General features: G+C 36.2%; 1 protein-coding gene across 8 annotated transcripts in view; it reads right to left on the reverse strand.

Annotated features, from left to right (window-relative positions):
- The window catches only part of BANK1 (B cell scaffold protein with ankyrin repeats 1), a 328,379-nt gene that overhangs the window by 11,395 nt on the left and 293,861 nt on the right, over positions 1–23,123 (reverse strand). For 6 of the 8 annotated variants that reach the window (XM_037020171.2, XM_037020174.2, XM_037020173.2 and 3 more), the window contains exons 11-12: positions 15,325–15,390; positions 1,634–1,812 (exon numbers count right to left, since the gene is read on the reverse strand). In XM_037020171.2, coding sequence (XP_036876066.2) covers positions 1,634–1,812; positions 15,325–15,390 — 245 coding nt within the window. The remainder of the gene's footprint in view (positions 1–1,633; positions 1,813–15,324; positions 15,391–23,123) is intronic. The other 2 variants (XR_005061796.2, XR_005061797.2) reach the window with 1 other exon arrangement.

Here is a 23,123-nt window from a genome sequence, read left to right on the forward strand (position 1 = left end):
ATAAAGATGTGGTCACTACATACTGTTCAGAGAAAGAAGGAAATCCTGCCATTTGCAATAGCATGATGGGACGTGAGGGCATTATGCTCAGTGAAAAAAGTCAGAGAAAGAAAGACAATACAGTTTGATATCATTTATATGTGGATATAAACAGAGAGTAGAATTGTGGTTATCAGAGATGGGGGGGGGTGCCGTAAAAGGGGAGATGTTGGTCAAAGGGTATAAACTTCCAGTTATAAGATAGTAAGTTCTAGGGATATAATGTACAGCATGGTGAGTAAACAATACTGTATTGTATACTTGAAAGTTGCTAGAAGAGTAAATATTAAATGCTCCACCCCCAGAAAGAAAGTTACCATTTCTTTGTGAGGTAACTCACAAAGAGGTAACTCACAATGTGAGGTAACTCTCTGGTGATAAACATCCTACATCATCAAATCAACATACTTTACACCTTAAATTTACACAGTGTTGTATGTCAATTATATCTCAATAAAGATATGAAAAATAGAAAAGGACTGGCTGATTCCTTGAACAGGGTTCAGTCAGACTCACCGAATTTGTGTCTTTTACGGAAAGTAGCCTCAGTGCCTGCTCCTGCATTTACAGATTAAACTTTTTGTTTTGTTTTGCATAAACACTAACCATATTCATGAACCCATCATTCCTGTATATTACATCAGTCAGATCAGTCTCAAAGCAGGGGATGGCCACCATCCAAAAGAAAAACAACAACAAATGTTGGCGAGGATGTGGAGAAAGGGGAACCCTCCTACAATGCTGGTGGGAATGTAAACTGGTTCAACCTTTGTGGAAAGCAGTATGGAGGTTCCTCAAAAAACTAAAACTAAGAATACCATTTGACCCAGCAATTCCACTCCTAGGACTTTACCCAAAGAAAACAACTTCTTACATTCAAAAAGACATATGCACCCCTACACTTATCACAGCACTATTTACAATAGCCAAGAAATGGAAGCAACCTAAATGTCCATCAGTAGATGAATGGATAAAGAAGAGGTGGTACATATACACAATGGAATATTATTCAGCCACAAGAAGAAAACAAATCTACCATTTGCAACAACATGGATGGAGTTAGAGGATATTATGCTCAGTGAAATAAGCCAGGCAGAGAAAGACAAGTATTAAATGATTTCACTCATCTGTGGAGCATAAGAACAAAGCAAAACCAAAGGAACAAAATGGCAGCAGACTTACAGAACCGAAGAATGGACTAACAGTTACCAAAGGGAAAGGGATTGGGGAGGATGGGTGGGAAGGGAGGGATAAGGGGGAAAATGGGCATTGCGATTAGCACACATAATGTAGAGGGGGGCACAGGGAAGGCAGTATAGCACAGAGAAGACAAGTAGTGATTCTATAGCATCTTACTACACTGATGGACAGTGACTGTAATGGGGTAGGTGGGGGGGACTTGATAATGGGGGGAATCTAATAACCTCAATGTTGTTCATGTAAGTGTATATTAATACCAAAAAATAAATAAAAAATAAATTAGAAAAAGAGAACAACTTCTTGTATTTGTTGTGAAGATTAAAGATTTACACAAAGGCTATAGGAGCTCTTCAAGTGAGGAGATGTTCCAGAAGGGAGTGAGGTCAAATATTACCTGCTGAATCATTTCCAGCTCTGTCTTTTCCATCTGCCAATGTTTAAATTTCTCTAGGGCTTCATCCACAGATAGTTTCCCATTCTTGACTTTCTCTTGCAGGAGGATGAGTTCTTCCTGACTAGCAGCGAGGCAGCCCCTTACATTGGAAATGGTGTGACTCTCCATCCGAGCTCTGTCTACAGTGAGGATGTTTTAACAGATCAATATACACAGCAGGAAAAAAAGCAGCACTCAAGAAAGAATTAGTTTGAGTTTGTTGCTCTTTCCAGCCTATGATTAGTTATAGAATAATCAGTATGAAATTTTTAATGAGTTTCTTTCTCAGGATTGTCATGCTTGACACCTAATGTTATATAGATCAAAAGAATATATGTCATCACTGAACAATGTAATGGGACAAGGAGAGAAAGGACAGTCGCAAAGTTCTGCCCTTCAGTGCCTATTTCATGGGGATTTTTGGTGAGGATTACTTCATGTGCACAAAATCTTAGCTTGGTGCCTGCCACATAGTAACTAAATAAATGATAACATTATAGTTATTAATAATATTTGTGGAATGAAGATAACCTCTCTAGCTTTGGGAAAAGAGAACTCAACCAACATCCAAATGTCATGAGAGGCTTAGGATCATTTGAAAATTTATTCCTGAAAGATTTAAAATAAAGAATTCCTTGTTATATTGTAGTGAACTTTCTTTTCAAAAGAGTTTATTTTGGAGCATGCCATGTACTATCTGCTCAGCATGATAAGGATGTTAGATGGTCTGGTTTCCCATGTTTTTCCATGTGTGGCTTCTAATGCCACCCCAGAGACTTGCCTGAGGTACAGAGGTAGCAAATTACAACTTATGGGTGAATTCGGTGCTTTATTTGTCTCACATGGTGTTTAAAGACATAAATGAGCCTGTGTGCCTTCAGGGCCACTATGTGCTCTCCAGGCTACCCTGAACCCTGTCACTCCTTGTACTCACTGGATGACCTCACGCTTGTGCTACCTACCTGGCTAAAGAACTCTTTAGAGTTTCTCGTTTATATATTTCTATTATTCCCACATTCCTATTGCATTATCTCAGGAGGGATGGGTAACTCAATAGCAGCACATGTCTTATGTACTGTAAATCTAAATATGCCCATGGAGTCAAGAAGGATAGAAGATGTAGTCCTGCCTAACTGTGAACTAGTAAGCTGCTCTGGAGAATGGCTCATTACTGGGAGCACTTCCTCAAGAAAGCAGCAGCTCGCTAGACAATATCTAGACTTGACCTACAAGGATTTGGGAAATGGGGAAGGCATCCAAACTCTGTAGTAATAAGGATTCATGGATACTATTAGGATTGGTTAGTCTGGAAAAGAGAAATTTCAAGCTCTTAATTGCCAGTTTTAAGTACTTGAAGGGGAGAAGAACCTAAGGGCTATCTTGGAAGGGCCACTAATGTCACTCTCAGTTTTGAGAAGGATTCTAGCAAGGAATCTTGGAATAGGGACACAGATAGGATTCTTTTCTGAAAATATTCACATATAGAATGGCTGCACAGTCAATCATTTTGGTCCCCATGGGGGCTTTCTTGGCTTGTCTTTTCTGTTCAGAAGTCCTATTCCCCAGAACTAACGAGATGTCAACAGATTCTACACTCTAAATCTTTTCCTTCAGGGATGACAGAGCATGAAATCCCAGAGGGAATTGGAGAAGATTGCCTCAGCTAGAGGGCTCACTGGTTCAGCAGCCAAAAGCACAGATAACAATTGAGATCTTGCTCCTTACACCATTTGCTCTTTATAGGCATCCACACTCCAGTGCGTTGGGAATCAGTTCACAATAGAATTCTATGCACCATTCCTGCCAGAGAGTGGAAGTTGGGTATCGTCACTTAACAGCTATGCCATTTAACTAGCACCTCACTTCCATCATCCTTTTGCCTAAGTGTGAATCAATTTTTATCTCAAGTAACCCATGAAGCTGGGCTTTCTGCTTTTGTGGAAGTTTTCTCAAGGGAAGTCTTCCAAAAAAACTGTACTAGCTTCAGGATTGCTCCATGTGCATGTTTAGCTGAATTAAAAAATATTAATTTCAATACCCCTTCATACTTCAAATTCTAGCTCCTAAAATATAAGTAAGATGCCTTTTTTTGGGGTTGGGGGTTCAATCTTGTGTGGTTGTGCAGTAGAACAAAGAAAAGTTTGGAGCAGCAGTTCTAGATAGATGAAGTCTTGAAAAGGAGTTGTTTACAAATAGACTAATTTTGCATACATCTGCTTTTGCTTTTCTTTTAACACTAAAGATTAATTGTCTTGATAAATCACTATTAGGCATAACAAGTTGCAAAGAAAAGTGATTTAGACACTTTACCACTTTTCCTCCTAAGGGCAGATTAGCCAAACCAAAACACCTGATCTGTGATTTTTAGTAAGGAGTGAAAAATTACTTTACTGCATTTAGATTATTATTTTATGGTGAATGGAAGGGTTTTTTTTCTCCTTTCTCCCTGTTTTATATTTATTATTAGTTTATTTTTCAAAAGACTTAGTATGACTCTAACAATTTTTATTGAAAGGCAATTTGTCAGACTGCTAATTTACATATTGCAGACTCTTGGTCTCTTATTGTAAAAGCTTCAAGACAAACTGTAGTTTTTAAAGTTTTAGTTCCTTTTCGATCAATGTCTCTTTACACGATTTTCTCTTTGATCAAATATTGGTCATATAAACGTCAAGCAACCTATTATGGTGAGTATACAAATCTACAGATTAGGTTAGACAGCAAATTGAGCTTTGCATTAAAATTCCATTACTGAATGACTGGTTAAAAGACTATTCTTTACTGAAAATTTGAAAGGAAACAATTTGATTGCTCATCAACAAGGAACTTAAAATATGAAATATCAACTTAATACATCTTAGATAGTCTTAAAAATAACAATAATTAAAGATCATGTACCAACATAAAAAGTGCCTATTATGTAACCGTTACTGACCAGAATGCTGTTTTTTCCCAGGATTGTATCTTAGAGGCGATGAAGAATGAAGCCAGCAGACAAGAGTATGGAGCAACCAGCAAAGCTCTTGTAATGAGTGAAAAGAGATAGTTCCTGCTAATCAGGAGGGGCTCCAAGAGAGGATGCTGTCAGGGCTGTGGTGTCTGAGGTTTATATTGCCTCCTAAGAGGAGGAAGACCCATCCCCCAGACCTATAGAGAACTGAATTAATGACATCACAACTCACTCCTGACTGGCTGAAAGTACAATGCTTCATTTGCATAGGGCACAACCAGTCAGCGCACCTGAAGTTTATCTAAGTGAATTTCTCAATGGCTGAGTTTTATCTGCACAGGGCATAACCAATCAGAGCAGCTGAGGTCTATCTAACTAAGTGGTTGAGTTGGACTGGGGCTTTTTGAAACTTACAAAGGTCCTGAACTTTATCTGCCTGTGTTCAGCTATCACCTGCCTCATAATGGCTAGTACAAAAATAGGGTACAAAGTTATATAGATAATGAAATCATAATGGTATACATGTTACAGTAAGCATGGAGGGAAATTTTTAAAGATAATCAGTTGTTCTACTGTGATGGTATCAGAGGTAATTCCATTTTTCTAATTTCCAGCTTATGTACTAATACTATATTGTTTTTACAATAAGAAAATTTCTCCCACTTTGCTAATAGGTTTCCATTCTAAGCCATGCCAGATATATATACTACCCCATGTCATCCATACTGCGTCATCTTCCCAAATTACTGTGTGAGTTATTGGAAGAAAACTTGTCAGAAATAGGACTTTAAAAATCAGGACTCAGGATTTAAATTGAAGTGTTTTTTTTTTTCTTCCAATAGCTAGGGAATTGGCAGGTATATAAGCTCAGGGACACATGGCTAAATTAGGAGATCCTGGGTTATTGATTTATTTGTAAATTCTAAGCAAAATATCCATCTCTCCTTAATTTAGGATGCATACTGATAGTCTCTCCTTGGCTAAACTTTAGTCAGGCTCCTCAGAGTCCTCTTCCCAACTAGGCCTCACCTTTCCTACTTCCATGCCTGCCTTTGCATTGCTCAATTTTTGCAAGAGTCCTGTGAAATTAGTTTAGCCAGAATCTCCCACCCTTGTGATCATGTTCAATATCTGATTGGATTCTTTTATCTTCCATCATCCCCCAGGTGATGACTGGTTTCCTTGGCCTGCCTCCAGCCAAAATCCTGTTAGGGCATTTAGCCAGAATCCCTTTCACCCCTGATGTTTCCTCTTAGTAATTTTCCATTCACTCCTCACCCCTTTTACTGCTCCTTGGCTATAAATTCCCACTTTCCCTTGTTGGATTTGGAGTTGAGACCAATCTCTCTCCTTTACTCCAAAACCCAGTTGCAGTAGTCCCTGTACTTATTGCTATAGTCCTGTGAATAAAGTCAACCTTACTGTTCAGACAAGTGTCAGAATAATGTTTTTCATTAATAATGTATTCTTTGCTGTTTCACTTTAATTGTAGATTTAGAACATTTTTTTTCCCACCACTTAGAAAATATAGCAGAGTACTAAAAAACAAAATTGCTATCACTATTACGTTCTTCAGAAACAAGGATGGTTAACATTTCGGTGTTTCTCTTTTTAAGTGTACATTTTTTTTTTCTGAACTGGACTTATACTGATATGTTTCCTGCTCTTTCCTCTTACTCATAGAGTCTAAGAATGTTTACATGCCATTAAGTAATCTTTGAAATATGTGGCTTAGTGGCTATGTTCCATAGTTCATATATCTAATAAAGTAACCATTCTCCTGTTGGCTATTTAAAAATTATTTCCACAGTCTTATATTACTGGTTCTTAAAACTCCTTTACATAAATCATTGGCCATATTGCTGTTTATTTTCTTAGAATAGACTCTTAAAAGTTAATTTTTGAGTATGAACACTTCAAAGTTATTGATACATAGTGCTAATCTCCTTCCTGGAGGTGTTACATACATTCTTACCAGTACCATGAGGGAGTGGTTGTCTTACTGCATTTTTGATATTTTGCATTACTCAAGCGAAAAAGGCACAAAAACTTTACTTTGTATTGTAAACATTTTATAATCTAACCCACTCTTTTCACTGCTAATGATTCTTATGCCAGTGTAATGCCAGGTACTGTGACTATAAGCACTGCATAAGTAACAGACTTTAAAACACATATGGTAAGTGCTACTGCCTTAATTATTTATTTTCCTAAATGATTGCCTGATTTCAGCTCTTTTTATTTATCTTCTTTAAGATTTTTAGAAGAATTCTTCCACATTTCCTCTCTCCCCAAAGGAGAGATTGAGATTTCCTTAAGTCTATAAATTATTTTAAGAAGAATTTAAACTAATTTGCTTATGCAGGAAAATGGTGTGCCTCTCTCTTTTTAATAGGAACTTTTCTGTGTTTTCAATGTACAGTGAATAAGTTATTTTCTTTCATGATATCTCCAAATTCATATTGTTGGTACATAAAAAAAGCAAATTATTTCTAAATTATATTCAACTGTTTAAAATAACTTTTAAGAGTTTTACACTTGATTTTGTCTCATGCTCTCTAGGCATCTAAAAATAATGAAAAAGTATCTTCTCCTTCCCAATAGTTACACTTTTTACTTGAGATTCATGTGATTCCAGTTGCTAGAACCTTCCAAAATAAAGATCAGTAAGTGTTGATGATCGTCCTTATCTTGTTCCTAGTTTTAAGTTTTAAAAATTATGATTCATTGAACAATCATAATCTGTCATTTTTCTTCATTAAATGAGGTTATCATGTATTTTTTCTTAATAACTAGTACATTATATTAAACTTCTACTTCATGGGATATATAATACAAATATTCTCTTCTACTTGAGTTTGAAGTAACTCAGTGGTGAATTTGTCACTGGTTACCTTTTGAGTTAAAATTTATGCAAACATTCCTTAGTTATTAGTCTAGTGATATTAAAAAAAAATCCTTTTATCACCTGATGTGGTTTCTTTTAAATAAGTTGAGTTTATTTTTTAAATACATCTTTACTATTTAGCAGTTTTAAGTTCATGTAAAACTGAGTAGAAGGTACAGCGATTTCCCACATAACTCCTGTATCCACACATGCTTACCTTTCCCGATGAGCAACAACATCCACCAGAGTGGTAAATCTGTTACAACTGATAAACTTGCATTGATACATCATTATCACCTGACAGAATTTGTTAATGAGTTGTTTTTAAAAGTTCATTTATTTTTATTTGCAAGAAAATAAAACAATTCCTCTGATTTTGTATACTGCCATTTTCTCATGACTGCTTTTCTTTAAATTGGTGTTTTATCTTGATTATATTTGCCATAGGATTTGCTAATTTACTCTTTTTAAAAATGAGATTTTACTTTATTGTAGTATTCCAGGCTTGTGTAAAAGCCCAGGAAGTCATAGAGATAGTTGTTGTGATGAATACCTGGGAGGACATATGTACAGTAGATTATAAACACAGCTTTACAATAAAACAGAATTGAATTCAAATTTTACCTCTGCCACTTATTAGTTCAGTGACCTTGGTTACAGATAACCAATCCATGTTTAAAAGGATATTAATATCTATCTTATAAGATAACTATGAACTTAATGAGCAAGCTACTGTATGTGAATGCTTAACACAATGACGTCTTTTGCCCTCAACCATTGTTACTGCTCTGTGAGGATGTTTAACTGACACTTCGTCATAACTGCTGTTCTTACATATAATCTTGTTTTGTATACTTTTTAAAAACTTCTATATTATTATATAATATTAAGTGACTTGGAAGGCACAACTTTATTTTTTAAAGAATGTACCTTAAAGAAAATACAATGTTATTAAAAAAAAATTTGTTTTCTTCTTACAAACACCAGACTAAATATAAACTTCTTAAGTTGTAATTTTTTCCCAATAAACTATATAGGCTATTATTTCAATTTTTGTTCTACAGATTACCTAATTTTTAAAAAAGACTTTGATTTTTTAAATAAAAAGTATAAGTTAAAATATTTATTCAATATTCTATAATGTTTTTCTTCATCTTTATTACTGAAGAGATTTGCTAAGTACTTTTATATGTGGGTATATTTCTCTACATTTTTCTGGATCACACTGAGCCCATACAGTCTACCTATTCCATCTCCCACTCCCCTGTTCTCCAAAGCTTTGTTTAGCTATGGCATTGTATTTTCTATCTTACTTTAAAAACACCTATTATACATGAGTTGGATCTCTGTTCTTTATGTCTTCTTATTGTTTCTAGTCTTGTCACGTATTGAGAACAAACCTTTCTTCAACTATATTCTCAACTTCAGTAACTGATTTTACCCACTACCATTCCTTTTTGTGGCCAAAAATTTTTATTTTGCTATTGGAATTTTGGCTTCCAAGTTTATTTTATTTTTACCATACTTCTCTTGTCACTTGATCCTTTTTCTTCATGTCACATGTTTCATCCCATTCTGCCACCTCAACTCAACTAAAAAGCCTTTTACCTATATTGCTTTCATGTAAGCCTGACCTGACTCCTGCCTTCCTGCCACTCTTTCTTCTCTATATTTTCAATTTGTTTATAAACCCACAATTTCCTGAAATTTTCTTTTTTGGCTCCTCTATATTGTTGACAGCTGTCTAGTACTGGACCTGAAAGTTGAATAGTTTAGCTTAAATATAACAAATGAAAAACTGAAATAATCCATACTTCTTTACAGTTACTGCCATAGAACATTTTCTAAAAAGTTTAAATATTTGTAAAATGTTTCATATTTAAACAATTACAAATGCTGATTTAAATGTTCTTATCTTAGCTAATCTGTATATATATATATTTCCCATTATCTCCATGTTGAAAGGTTGGTGCTTTTTGGGAAGATACATGACAACCTTATTTACTAAATTTATAGAAGTATAATTATCATGACTCTTCATGATGAAATCCTCTTTGCTTTCCTTTGAAGTTTTTTTTTGAAGTTCTCATATTATTTATTTGTTCTCTTCTTCAATCCTTCTTGAAAGAGAACACATCTATAGAATCAGGTTCAATGAGAAACTTAGTGTTTTTTTACCCTTTGCTTCTATTCCTGTGTTCAAATCAAATTTTGCTCCCTGCTGTAGGACTGTAGAGGACTTTGATAGGTGTATTCACAGCTCAAGATCCCAGGGGTTCTCAGTTTTCTCTAGCACAACTTCATCACATGCCGGCAGAACTGTTGGGCTCTGTATCCTGGTAGGTCTGCAAGCAACCGACTCGTTGCATATGTTACTAACAATTCTTTTTGCTCATCGTATTCCTCCATCACAGGGCTTTACTTGAAGGTCTCAGGTTGCAAACTGTAACATTAAATCCCTCCTCTTCACTATCTACTTTAAGAACTACTTTGCATGCATACAGAAAGATGAGAGCTGGAGAACATCATTTGTGTAGTAGACAGACAGATGCAGGTCACTGGGTGGACTATAGATTTTATTTGTCTTAATCCCCTTTTTTGAATCACAGAAATAATTAGAATTAGTTCCAGATTCTAGCATTCACTTTTTCCCATCTTTGTTTTCACTATTATTAAGAATTCCATCTCTCTGATGTCTTGCCTTTACAAATATTTCTGACACATCACCATTTTAGACAAGAACTCAGTTATTACACAAGTTTTTCCAGTATGAGTTTAACAAAAAAACTTTTGTGAATATGATAAAAGGAAATGTAGGTTATACTGAAAATGAGAATTGAAGCCATTATCCTTTTATGGAGTACAAATGACTACATTTTGGTAATTTCCCCTCTTTTCTTTTTAATATATCCAGTACTGGTAAAAAAAATTATGTACCTTATTGAGCAGCACTCTCTTTTCCCCACATAAGGGTAATACTATCCACTTTTCTCCAAGTCTCCTACTCACAGAGTAATCATTTAACATTCATCAAACTGCTGCAGTACTGGACATGTAGAGAACACATGTAAGATACAACCCCTGGCTGTATCTTTCCCATGAGCACCGCATACCCCTGAAAACATCAGTGAATAATGGTCTGATCTTGCAGTTTGTAATGAAGACTTAGTGGGCAGAGACTATACATGGGGTTGCAAACTCATAAGCCTAAAAAGGGCCAAATACATAGAATTACCAAGGAGAGAAGATTTAATGCCTGCTTATTAAAGACATGTGAATAGTCTTCATTATTAAAACTACATATCTTCTGTGTTTTTATGGATAACATGATTCTCCTAATACATCTTTTATTTTCACACTTTTGATAGAATTATGAATTTGGAGAACTGTATCTCAAATATAAGAAGACAACATGGAAAACATGATAACAAAGTATAATAGCAAAAGTTTTTTTTAGCAGTGATACCATAATAGGGAGTCACTGGGGATTTGAATTTTTACATGAAAGATGAACTTAAACATGCTTTAAACTTGGCAAAAACTTTTGTGCAATTATTTTTGAAACATATATTTAGAGGACAAACTTGACAATATGGCCTCTGAAACAGTTTCTTTTGGTTATATTTGTTTTTTGTATGTTGGTTTTGAGATTATTGCTCATTTCTATTCTCACGTGTTCCACTTTCAGTCAATGTCTAAGGTAGGACTTAGGCAACGGAGTTTTAGAAGCTCTACAAATAATGGTTGTACTCATCTAGGTCTGGGGGTCTCTGGTACAGGCATTAGGTTAGGGTGGATGGCCTGCCTCACACCTAACCCCATCCATTCCTCAAAGAAATGGTTTACTTCTAAGACTGACAGAAACAACACATTGTTGATGAGATTATGATATGGTAGATATGACTGATGATCACAGGGAAGCAGTTAAGACTGCTAAGAATACTAAACCTCATCAGTTTGCCATGTATCAAATCTCAGGTAAGGCTCATAAAATGCGGACAATTCTGGTGAGAACAGAAAATGGGTCTGGGAGACATGAGCAGTCTGGACCCTAAACTATTTTATACGATTTGGTGAGGCAGTAAAAATTAAGCAAATCATCCCATGTCCTTGAAGAAGCAGCCCTTACATTCCTCCAGCATGTTTGTCTTGATCATGTTCATCTGGTAGTTTTCTAATTACTGATTCTATTTTTTAGAAGCTTTATTATTTGGCAGAAGCTTGATGAAGGTAAGTATTCTAGTCACCAGGAAGGAATCTTTCCCTAATGTAAACTTAATGAATTGGAATTGGCAGTTATAAATCAGTTCTCTATGAGCGTGGTTAACAAGACTCAGACTTCAAAACTCTGAGCAGCTCCAAGTCCCGTGACAGAATTTAGTTCTCTGGCTCAGTTTTGGGAAGGGTGGTAGAGGTGTGGTAGGAGCCCATTCTATGACACCTCGCTGACATTTTCTCATTTCAAAACCAACCTGGGAAAACAATTTTAAAACTGTATTTTGATGTAAACTTTTATCTGTGATCCAAAGCCCTCAGCATTTTCTTATATTTTTTTGGGATGTGAAGATTGAGTTGAAGAAATCTGTTGAGTTTCCATGGAAATAGTGCCAACTAATTTTTTTCTATTTCTCAGAAAAATTCCTCATTTGGCAATAATGAAACTTCCTGGCAATCCCTGGGTAATGGGTCGCAGAGCATCTGAAGCACTCGTACTTTCACTTGGAAAGTAGTTGGCTCTCCTAATCTCTTTTCCTTCCAGCATATTGTGAGATAATTAAATAATGACTTTAACCTTCTTTGGAGAACCTGTCTAGACCCTTTAGAAAATCTTGATTCTGACAAACATCTTATAAATGGGCTTTTTTTGTTTTCTGCCAAATATAGAGATTATCATTGGTGAAGCCTGTATTGCTTTTCCTATTATACCATAAAATCCCAGGATATTTGAAGAGCATTCACTAAATCAGGAATAAGCAGTTTGATTGCCTAGTATGTCTTATGGACTGGATGATCATAAATATCTGAAAAGGTATAGAGAAAAATGGTTGGACAGAGAAAGTCCTTAGAGATAATTAATTTGTTAATTTCAAAATCTTCCCAATTATTCTTAATTACTCTTTTTTTTCCTCTCATGTTAGATTCTGGTTTTCCTTGCAAGTTCCAATAATCAGGGAGGTTTTTTAATCATTTCATAAGGGTTGATGTTTCTCTAGTCCTTGCAAATAGAACAATATTCTTTTCTATTCTGCTGGATTACTGATGTCCAGGATTAAAGGAATCTAGGGAAACTGTTCTAAGGTGACTAATCAAAAACATTATCAGTAAATTGGACTTAAATATCTAGAGAGAAAAAAATTAACACAAAATATGATTAAAATGTTCAGTATGTTTGTCCCCAAAGAATTTTAAAAATCTAGTGACCATTGACCTTGAAGCAAATTAGGTAACAAGATATGGATAGACATTAATCCAATAATATACTTTATATTAGGTCCTTGTTTCCTTTCATCTTCTCCTCCCTTGGTTTCTGTGTACAGAAGGGACTACTTTTCTATACATATGATAGGATAATGATTGGTCTCTTCTAGGCTTGTTACAGAGAACCAGAAAATCTGGCTGGATCACTGACAGAAGAACCAAGCGGCAATGGGAGGTCTTGGAAGGTGGAGGTTTATTCTACGCTGGTGGGCTCAGAGGAGAGTGATCTCCAAAGGTCTGAGCCCCAAGTACAGCATGGTCATGGCTTTTATACATTTACTGCAAAGTTAAGAGGGGAGTTAGCACTCAAAAACTGTTGCAGTAGGAGCTGTTAGGTCACTATAGGTGTATTCAGGATGCTAGTTATATTTTAATCCATTTCTGTAAAGGTTACCTGGATATGGTACCATAAACTAATGGGCTTCCATGACTATGATTAAAGCTGTTCCAAACCACTGATGGTGGTAGTAGTGGTGGGGAATACATTGTTACATTGTTTCAATCTCAAGCACCCAAGCACTTGGTGATTCTTTTATATTCTAGAAGCCTTAACAAAAACTTTGTTTCCTTGACTTTCTTAGATTTCCTGGCTTCCTACCAAACCCGGAGGGGGGCTGGGATTTGAGAACTTTCTGTATATTTCCTCCTCAAGCTTACTGGACACGAGCAGCCTTTTCTTACGCTGCCTCTGTGGGATGACCACCAGGACACTGAGAGATCGAGCAGCCCAAGGCTGTCTTCCTTGTGCTCGCTGCTCATCACATTCCTTCATCTCCTGTGGCCTTCTTCATGCTCTTCCCCTTAATCCTCAGAATTTAATTAATACATGATAATTGAATAATTTATAAAAAATGCTTCAAGGACTTTTTCTCCCAAAGAGCTGAAAGCAGCCCCTTTCTTTACTCTTCCCAAAGCTCTGTGAGGTATATGCGGAGTCCTGATAGGAATAATTTCCACTCTGTTTAATTTTTCAGTACTGTTTGCTTCTAATTGTACAATGATCTCCGCTGGAGTTCTGCACTTGTTTCTTGAGAGAGCTAAAGGTACAATGGAAGGATCATAGGAAACTTAAGAAGATACATCTTTCTCCCTAAATGTGAAATCACTAGAGACGGAAGGTTCAAATGGAGTTTTTGCACGTAAGTTTATAAGCAGTATATCTAAGTATTCAGAGGTGACTAGAAATTCTGCTCCATTATGTGTTGCATTCAAACATCATGCACCTAATTGGAAGAATGATTTAAGTACAACCTTGCTGCCTTGGGAAATACCACTTGAAGTGATGGGTGAATATCACTCATCCAACCATGCCCCTTTGTCTGGAAACAATCCATGGCTTCCCAGAGCAGGTGCATGGAGCCTGTGCATTTCACGTGCATTGATATTACAAGTTGGTGCAATCAGTACCTAGTCATCTCCACTGTGGCACAAAAAGGAGATGGATTATGGGAGTAATGGCTGTGAAATAATTTCCTGCTATTTTTCAATGTCTCTCAACAGCTTACTGGTAACAATTTCAAGGTAGTACCATTTTGGACTTAAGTTATTTCAGAGGTGGGCTGCAGTTAATAGCATCTGTACATGTTCACTGATTATCAGAGTCAGCCAGTGTTCTCCCTACCTCTGCCACCTCTTATGATTTTCATTTATGAACTATAACTAAGGCTTTATTATCAGAAAAAAAAGCATAATAAGTAATCTGCTAGAGTCTCTCTTTTCAATAGGAACCAGGTGTGTCAGGGAAAACCAGAGGCTACTGCCTATTGTACAGTAAGAGGAAGATATCCTTCCCTTGTGGGGTGTCTCTGCAGCTAGTTTCCAGCTCTTCTCTGCATGACAAATAATTGTTCAAAACATGTTAGATCAAGTGTTGAAGGCAAGAGAAGAGTGAGAAAAGGGTACAGTCTGATCTGAGTTCAACATAAGCACAGAAAGCCCATGCTGGGAAATCTTTCATTTGGGGAATAATCATTTTAAGGGGAATCAATCGCCTCCCCCTCCCCCAAGTCAAGGCTTCTCTCTAAAGGTCTGTGAAAGCATGGTCTCTGATGCATATTAGAAAATTTGTCTTATTTGACGTCCTAGAGCCCTGATAACATCATCAACACCACCCAAATATCTTCACAAGACCATTTTCTGCTGAAGTCAAGTAAAGTAGTTTTCTTGCATTAATCTTATGATAGCAAAGTTATATTTGGGTAAAGTCCTAACCTAAGAGTAAAACCAATCAAGTACACAATTATTTATTTCTATCACAGAAGACTTCATTCAGTATTCAAAAGACTTTTTAAAATCTTACTTAAAGATAATTAAATAAACGGAAGTTCATGTCAGTACCTTGTTTCTTAGGACCATGGAACTTGTCACCATCAGATTGTCTTCTGGCTGCCTTTTGTTGGAACACTGTAAAAGGGATAGTACATAATGTTTATTGAATATAAATATCAAAGGAACACAGTGTGGAAGTCTCCAGGAGACTAGAGTGCAATATATTGTTTCCTTTACTAATAGTTCCTGAATTCTATTATTTTTGAGTAGGAAGACTATTGAATTTACAATTTTCTCATTTGTGCAGCTTATCAGTCATTTAAAAGAGCATTTTGTTTGGGAAGAGTAGTGTAATGCTGATGGAATGCCTCATTAAATGATTTAAATCAAGATATGATTCTATTTTGATTATCAAGTAAAGATAAAAGCTGCATTTTGTTAAAAGTGATAAATGTTGAAATCACATGAAAAGTTCCATTTGCACAGAAATTATTCATGCTGACTTTTTGGTGATAAGCAAGGATAATCTATAACTGTTTCTTCTTAAACAGATGAAAAGACTGCTATAGTTCACAGACGTAATAATAAAAAAGACACTTCATTCTTGCATCATCTAACTAGACCTCAGACCTATTAAAGCAGCTTATTCCAATTACTTCATTATCTGAAAAGTGCTTTGTTCTCATTTATTATTTCTCACATGAAATTCTGTGAGACAAGTCAGCATTACTCACCCCATTTTGCAGAAAAAAGAGGAAACTGATTATTTAATGTTTATTGAGCACCACAAATTTCCATATAGCTTACGGTATTTGTTAATGAAAAAAGTCTATACTCCTGACAAGTTGACTTTAGAACTTGAACAGCCCAGAGGTACATTTATTTTTTATGGATATGCTGAATTACAGAGTTTGGGAACTGGAAGAGGCCTTGGATATGTAGTCTAACCTCAGATGTTTATAGATAAGGGGAGTGTTAGTAACTAACTTACAGAAGGCTAAATAATTTTGCAACGCTCCCAGAACTGTTAACAAGAATGTAATTTAGATCCTCAAGCCTTGAACTTCAACAACCTATTATTGGGTTCTTTACAGCATTACTGCCTCTTCTCTTCCATAACTATTTACTTTCAAAGCTGAAGAAGGAGACAGAGGGAAGGGATTAAAAATAACCTTAGGGCGGTCTAGCTAGACGGTACTTGACCACTCTGATCAGGAGGTGCATCCCAGGAGTTGTCTAATAAACCCAATCCAATATCAAGGTTTTATTTGTAATTAATCCAGGTGAAATTTTTTCAGATTTAAAAAAGTGCCCCAGATCATATCAAATCAATAATGAGTTATTAAGCATATTTAATATGCCAGCTGGTTGTCAAGGGAAAGGGTACTTCACTCTTCTGTCTTCTTTCAAACAGAAGAAGCAAATACATTTTCAAAGTATGATGTATTTAAAGAAAATTATACACATGAAATAACATTTTTGGTTGAAAATCAATTTTCTGCTTCAAGTTAGTATTTGGAAAACATGCTAAATATATAACTTAAAGGCAAGTTCTAGGTTTGTGGCTTATATTTTTCCTAAAGTCAAATATACTGATGGATATATGGTGTGTGAATATATTTCAGGATATTAGAAGAATTTTTACAAGCAGTGTTTGATTTTTTTCATTGGAAGTCTTGAAAAATGAAACACTTTTGAAAATTTTAATAATATGCAGACTCTTCATGCTTTTTGTCCAGTATTGCTAAGCTAGGAACTGTCTAAAACAAAAAGCTGTAGTCTGGCATCATTAATATGAGAAATAATCTGAAACCAAATACAAATTTAGATGATAAATTCTCCATTTAACAGTATATGAAATTACATTAATTGACCAGTTTTAAGAATTCTATTGAATTTTGAAGTCACAGAATACTTGGAAATGGAATTTTTTTCCAGCTTTTTGAGATTAATTTGCCAAATATCACTTTACATCCTGTATTTCATTGAAATATGTTCTGTTGACAACAAATGCCCAGTCTTTGTGAAATATAGATGTTAAACAATAATACTCTTCAAGTTTCTAGATTAAAAATTAGAAGTAGTGTATCTGTTGGTTTTGAGATTTCGCCAAGCTTATGGCTGAAACAGCCTGGGAGCTGGGGGAGGACTGGGATGGGAGAGTAGGATGATTTGAGTAGGCTGAGTGTGAAAAGGCTGATAAAGAACTTTTTAAAAGCAGAAAGTGCAGTGAGTCATGCCCACAGCACAAAGATCATTTCTACCTGTATAACCTCCCTTGAAAGTCCCTCTTAACTCACCTCCTGCTGCCCCCATTTCAACTATTTCCTTTTTCCAGCTACAGACTAGACTCATTTCTTTACAAAGACCCAATCAGCAGTTAGCACAATGCCAAACACACTATTTTCTCACTGCCATGAAAATTAGGAGGTGTTTTTGAATATAAGGTAATCTTGGAAAAAGAACCATATTGTTTCCTGAAGAAAAAAATGAGCCCATCAAAAAGATCACAGACTCAAACATGCATACCAACGTAACGTACTCTATTAGCCTTGGGAAAAGAATAGATACAAAAAGTCCAGAGTTTGGTAATCTTCCTTTTTTACAATTATATTAGCTAAATTATTTAAAATTTCCTCCGCTAACAAAACCTTTGTTCTAAAAAGCTTTATACACTTTCTACTTAGCATGTTCATCCACACAACCTTCATGAGAGGAAAATAAAAAATTCATGATACAGTGAGAATTGAGTCTTGGGTTATGGGTCATTCAGACTTTTGCAAAAAGTCTTATGGTGAGTAACATGAGAATCTGTTTTAAACATATCACAATTGAAAAATAAATCTGTGTGCCAGAATGTTAACCAACTTGGCACAGTGAAGGGGTAAGGCTTTGTCTTAATATAAACAACATGTGTGATATGGGAAAATGGCTTTCTTCTCCTGGGCTTTATATTCTTGCCAATAAAGTTAGAGCTCAGATGAGAAGATCTCCAATGCCTCACTCAGCTCTGACATTCTAAGATGCTACCAGTTCTTATTTCCCAAGTCCTTCCAGGCCCAGTGGTGCCTGGATAAATTCTTAAGTATGAATTTAAATAAAAGGCTTTGTTTTGAGGAAGAGATTATTTGTATTGGAGGCTTTGCTTGACAGAAAACTAGAAAGTCAAATCACAGACCAATGTTTGTTTTTTTATAATATATGGAGATGATCCTGTCCCTATGTGTTTGAATTCTTGGAAGATACTATTTTTTTTACCATATTTTATTGCATCAATGTTGAAAAAATGCTATTAAGGCAATTGTGACATGCATCAATTTTGATAACTCTCTGCCCCAATGAAATGTTATTTTTATCTTCCTATCTAAAATTGGAATTTGAGAAGAAAGGAAAATGAATGCATTATTAGTAGTTATCATTACCTTTCAACATTAAAAAAAGTTGATAGAGGAAAAAAAATAAATTTTGAGGTTTAAAATAATATGAAATAATGCAAATAATGTCCCCAATAACACCCCCACTTATTTTAAATATTGGCAGAACAAATTCTGTAAAATTTTCTCTAAAATAGAAATGACATTGGATGGGAAAAATTAGCATAGTTTTAAATATTCAAAACATTTAGCAAGGCAGAACTATCAGAAGAACAGAGGAGGAGGAGAAGGTGAAATAAAACAAATTCACTTGTGCTGTTTGTCTCTCCAGGTCGCTTCTGAAAAAACACTCCTCATGTCAGTCTCATTTGTGGCCTATTTCAATTAAAGGAATCCTTCCAGAGCTACTCTTCTTAGAATACCTGACAAAACTTATTTGGAATTACTTTTTAAGTAGCTAAAGTAATGGAATATCCTTGCGATGGCCAAATGCATTCATGAAATGTGATTCTAAACACCAAGCCCCTTGATGTTTCATGTCCATTAGAATTAAAATGAAATGTTGTTTAGAGCTATATAGCTATCACTGAAGATCATTCTCAAAACCAGGGATTTGATACAAAATAAAATCTACAGATCTGTACTGTGCTCTGGGTTGTCAGGGAATGATACTATACAGGTAGCAGCAGTGTGTTTATTATTCACTCAACAAACTTTCATCAGGGAGCTAACTGTGTAACCAAGTACTGTGCTAGGTCCTGAGGATGCAAAGGTAAGTTAAGACCCTTTCTGAGTCTCCATAGTGTCCTTTATTGTGGTGTGTTCATTGAAGCAAATGTCCAACGTGTCATTAGTGCCTACTGAGAGAGGGCAGAGATAGAAACAATCAGGAAGGGCAAGGGCCATAATTGGAGCCTTACTCTCTCTACCTTGTTCCTCCCTATTTGCACCCTATGGGAGCTAATCATGAAAAGACTGAATGAGGCAAAAGAAAGCAGGGTAGCCAGCCAGCAAAGACAGGAAAGAGAATGCACTAAGCCTACAAGTAGTCATGCTGAAATGAAATTAAAGCTCAGTGGTGAGATGTAGCTCCTTTGTAAACTGACCAAGATAGACTGAGCCCTTCAGTCAGCTTAAAACCACCATTTCATTCTGCTAATGATAATTACAGGTTATTAATTTGAGCAAATTTATCCCCCATTTAAATAGGCACATTGGGGTGGTGTGGCCACAAACAGTCCCATCAGCCACATAATATTAAGTATTTCACTGAAAGTAGTTTATTATCTGAGATGTATGTGGTCAGAGCTGTGGCATTCTATTTTTTAGGAAGAATCTGTAAATGGTCAGCCAGCACATATGAGGTCACTCACACGTTCAGGCTTACTCCTGAGACTGGTTGAAATGGAAAGTTGGGAAGCATGTATCTGCATGAAGGAGAATGGCATAGAAATTCTATCTCAACAGCAACAGCAATGAATGTTTTGGTTTCCTAAGGAGAAAGCATAAATTTTCTTCCCAATTTACAATGGGAACTTCAAGTCTTGACAGCAATGTTCCCATAAAAATCCTCTCTCAACCCAAGAAATCTCACTACAAATTATTTTTTCTATTTCTTAGGAACTTAACTTTTACTGAAGTAGAATATAAACTGTTTTATTTACATATTTATTCTCTTTGATGCAAATAAGAATATTTCTATTCTAGAAATGTTTCATATCCAGGAAGTTGGGATATTCAAGGAGAGAGCAGTTGGTTTGTGGAACTCTGTAATTAGAACTTGAGGTCACCACAATGAGTTTATTAGCAAAATCTCCACTCCACCAGAGGGCAGTCAGGGTTTCCTTCCTCTTGTTATCAGGCAGGCAGCATTTACTCAACACCTATTGCTTGCTTAGAGCTGGACTAAGGTCCATTTTCTCCCATATAATTTCATGCAGGCTCACTGCTTGACTTTTCTTTTTGGCCACCTGTATACAATAATGATGGAAGTGCAGACATTAGTCTATATATCCCTAGTATTTTTCCTTTTTATTCCAAATAGAAGTGGGTTGGGCTGTTAGGAAGCCACTGTAATAATCTAGAAACTGTGCTAAATTCATCTTTTGGTTCATGCTTTGTGATTACCTAAAGTAACTTCTCTGGCCTATTTTGCCCCCCAAAATAAGGAGATGTTGCTATTGTGAGAGGTAACCAAGGATCCAATCATGCTCACTTTGAACATGAAACACTAACTCTGCAATAAGACTCAAACACGAAAGAGCAAACAGCACCCTGACTGGGGTGCTGCGGCAGGTCCCGTCTGCCCCTGGGCTGCAGAACGACTTGCATCGTGGTGACAACCATTTCTGAGTCTTACTCTGTGTTGGCTATCAAACAGATGTAGTTTTAATTCTCATGAAAACTTGGTGAAGTAGGTGTTATTGATCCTTTCTTTTTTAAACAAATGAAGCAAGGCTATGTAACTTGCACAAAGTTACCCAACTTTCAAGTGGCTAAGTCATGATCCAAACTCAGTTCTAACTGGCTTCCCCATCTCGGTGAGCTTCACCCTCCATGAAGCCAGTCCCTCAGGACAGCCTTTTCCTGGAGTGCCAACCCCACGGAGCCTCTTGTTTTTCTCTAACTGCTTGCTCCATATTTAGAGTCAAAAAGGTACACAGATTAAAAGTGCTAGTGAAAAATACTGTGAATTCAGGAAATCTAAAGTGAAAAAAAAAGATAGCTTTATTTGTGTGGATAGCTGCTGTTTGATACATCTATGATTTTATCTTCAAATGGCCATTCTCTAAAGTATTCAAGTGTTTACTCTGTCTTAATAATGGAAATAACTCATGTTGTGGTTTCTCAGCGTCAGTGCCACTGCCATTTGGACTGGACATGTCTCAGTGGTGGGGCTGTTCTGTGTGCTAGCAACTGGCTGGACAGTTAGCAATGCATCCTGTCTCTGCCCCACATGCCAGTAGTATTGTCTCAGTCACGGCAGTCGAAAATGTCTTTAAACCTTGCTGAATGTCTCCTGGGCAGCCAGTCACTGCCAAGTACTACTCTAGGCCAATTAAACTTCTTACTGAAGACATATTTAACAGAGATTCTAGGAGCATCATATATTAAGGGGGAAAAGACCAGAACTCACTCTGCTGTTGAATGAAAATTTAAGTGCTTAATAATATTTGCATTTATTTTCATACATAATACAAACCCTTTATGTTAATTCACACCAAAGTTGATTACTGTCTCCTTCTGCCTTCACTAATATAAAGGAAATGAATTTCTAAAAGATGAGGCTGGAAAAATTCTTTTTCATTATGCCAATGCTTTACCACATGATTGGCAAAACCTTTCTTAGGTTTCATTCAATGTCTCTGTGATACTTTGCTGTGAGGACAGAGAGGACAAATCAAAGCACCTGGGTTAAGCAAGCGGACTCACTGCTCCCCTCTATTGCACAATGTGCGCACAGGCCTGACTGCTGTTCCTTTGCAGGGCTGCCCTAGCCGTCCTGTCAGGGACAGGAGAGAGGGAGAGTACCACAGTGGAAGAAGGAAGTCCTGGCGTACAGATAAAATAAATACACTACTGTCCTAAGAACAGTTGCAATATACGTACTAAGTCCTGAAGCTAAATGGCTTGAACGAGGTCACCCAGCCAGAGAAGAGGGCTCAAGGTACTTGATCCAAGGCCTGTTTAATCCACTTGGCCATATACCTTCACTAACAAGGACAGAGACCATTCCACTCTGTCACAATTACAATGATAGGGATTAATTTTCTAAGAGATTCGACAAGAATTTTTTTTTCTGTTTGTATTTCAATTACATTGTATGTGATCAATTTCAAGTACAAATGAACTGCAAGTGGAAAATTTCTGAGCGGAGCTGAGTTGTACTTGACATTTTGGGATCCCAGTAGCTGAGTAGCTCTCAGAAAGGTCAGATACAACTTGGTTGCTCTGCAAAATGCTAGGGGCAATTCAGTAGCAATTGAAAATTGAAAGGGAAATTATATTCTACCCTAAATCAGCAACATGGATGCTGAAAATCATCCTGGTTCTGTTAATTGTATGAGGGAGAAATAAGAAATTGTTCACTGATGTTCAAAAACTTCCCCCAGTAGGCAATCATCTCTGCATGATTTATGGATATAGTTTTACTACCAATCTATCTACACTATGCAAAGTGTTCATTTTCTTTCCTTGTCTTAAATCAATAATTCTGTCACTAGGGAGGGCTGTAAATCCACATTAATTCCCCTATATTCTTGAAGCTTGATGAACCTGATCCTCTTCCATATTAGAAGGAGAAAAAAAGTGGGGAGAATATGGTATCTGAAAGCATGCTGACATCAAAAACTTTCCAATTAAGAAAATGAGTTATCTTCTTGTGGCTCTTAAAATTAGGCTTAGTATATCAGGCATGGAGTAAAAAAATAGGAAACACATGTCATGATAAAATGGAACCATGGGCTCAGTTTTGCATTAGTAAGTTACATTTCT

Source organism: Manis javanica, chromosome 5 (genome assembly GCF_040802235.1).
Source record: "Manis javanica isolate MJ-LG chromosome 5, MJ_LKY, whole genome shotgun sequence".
Lineage (NCBI taxonomy): Eukaryota > Metazoa > Chordata > Mammalia > Pholidota > Manidae > Manis > Manis javanica.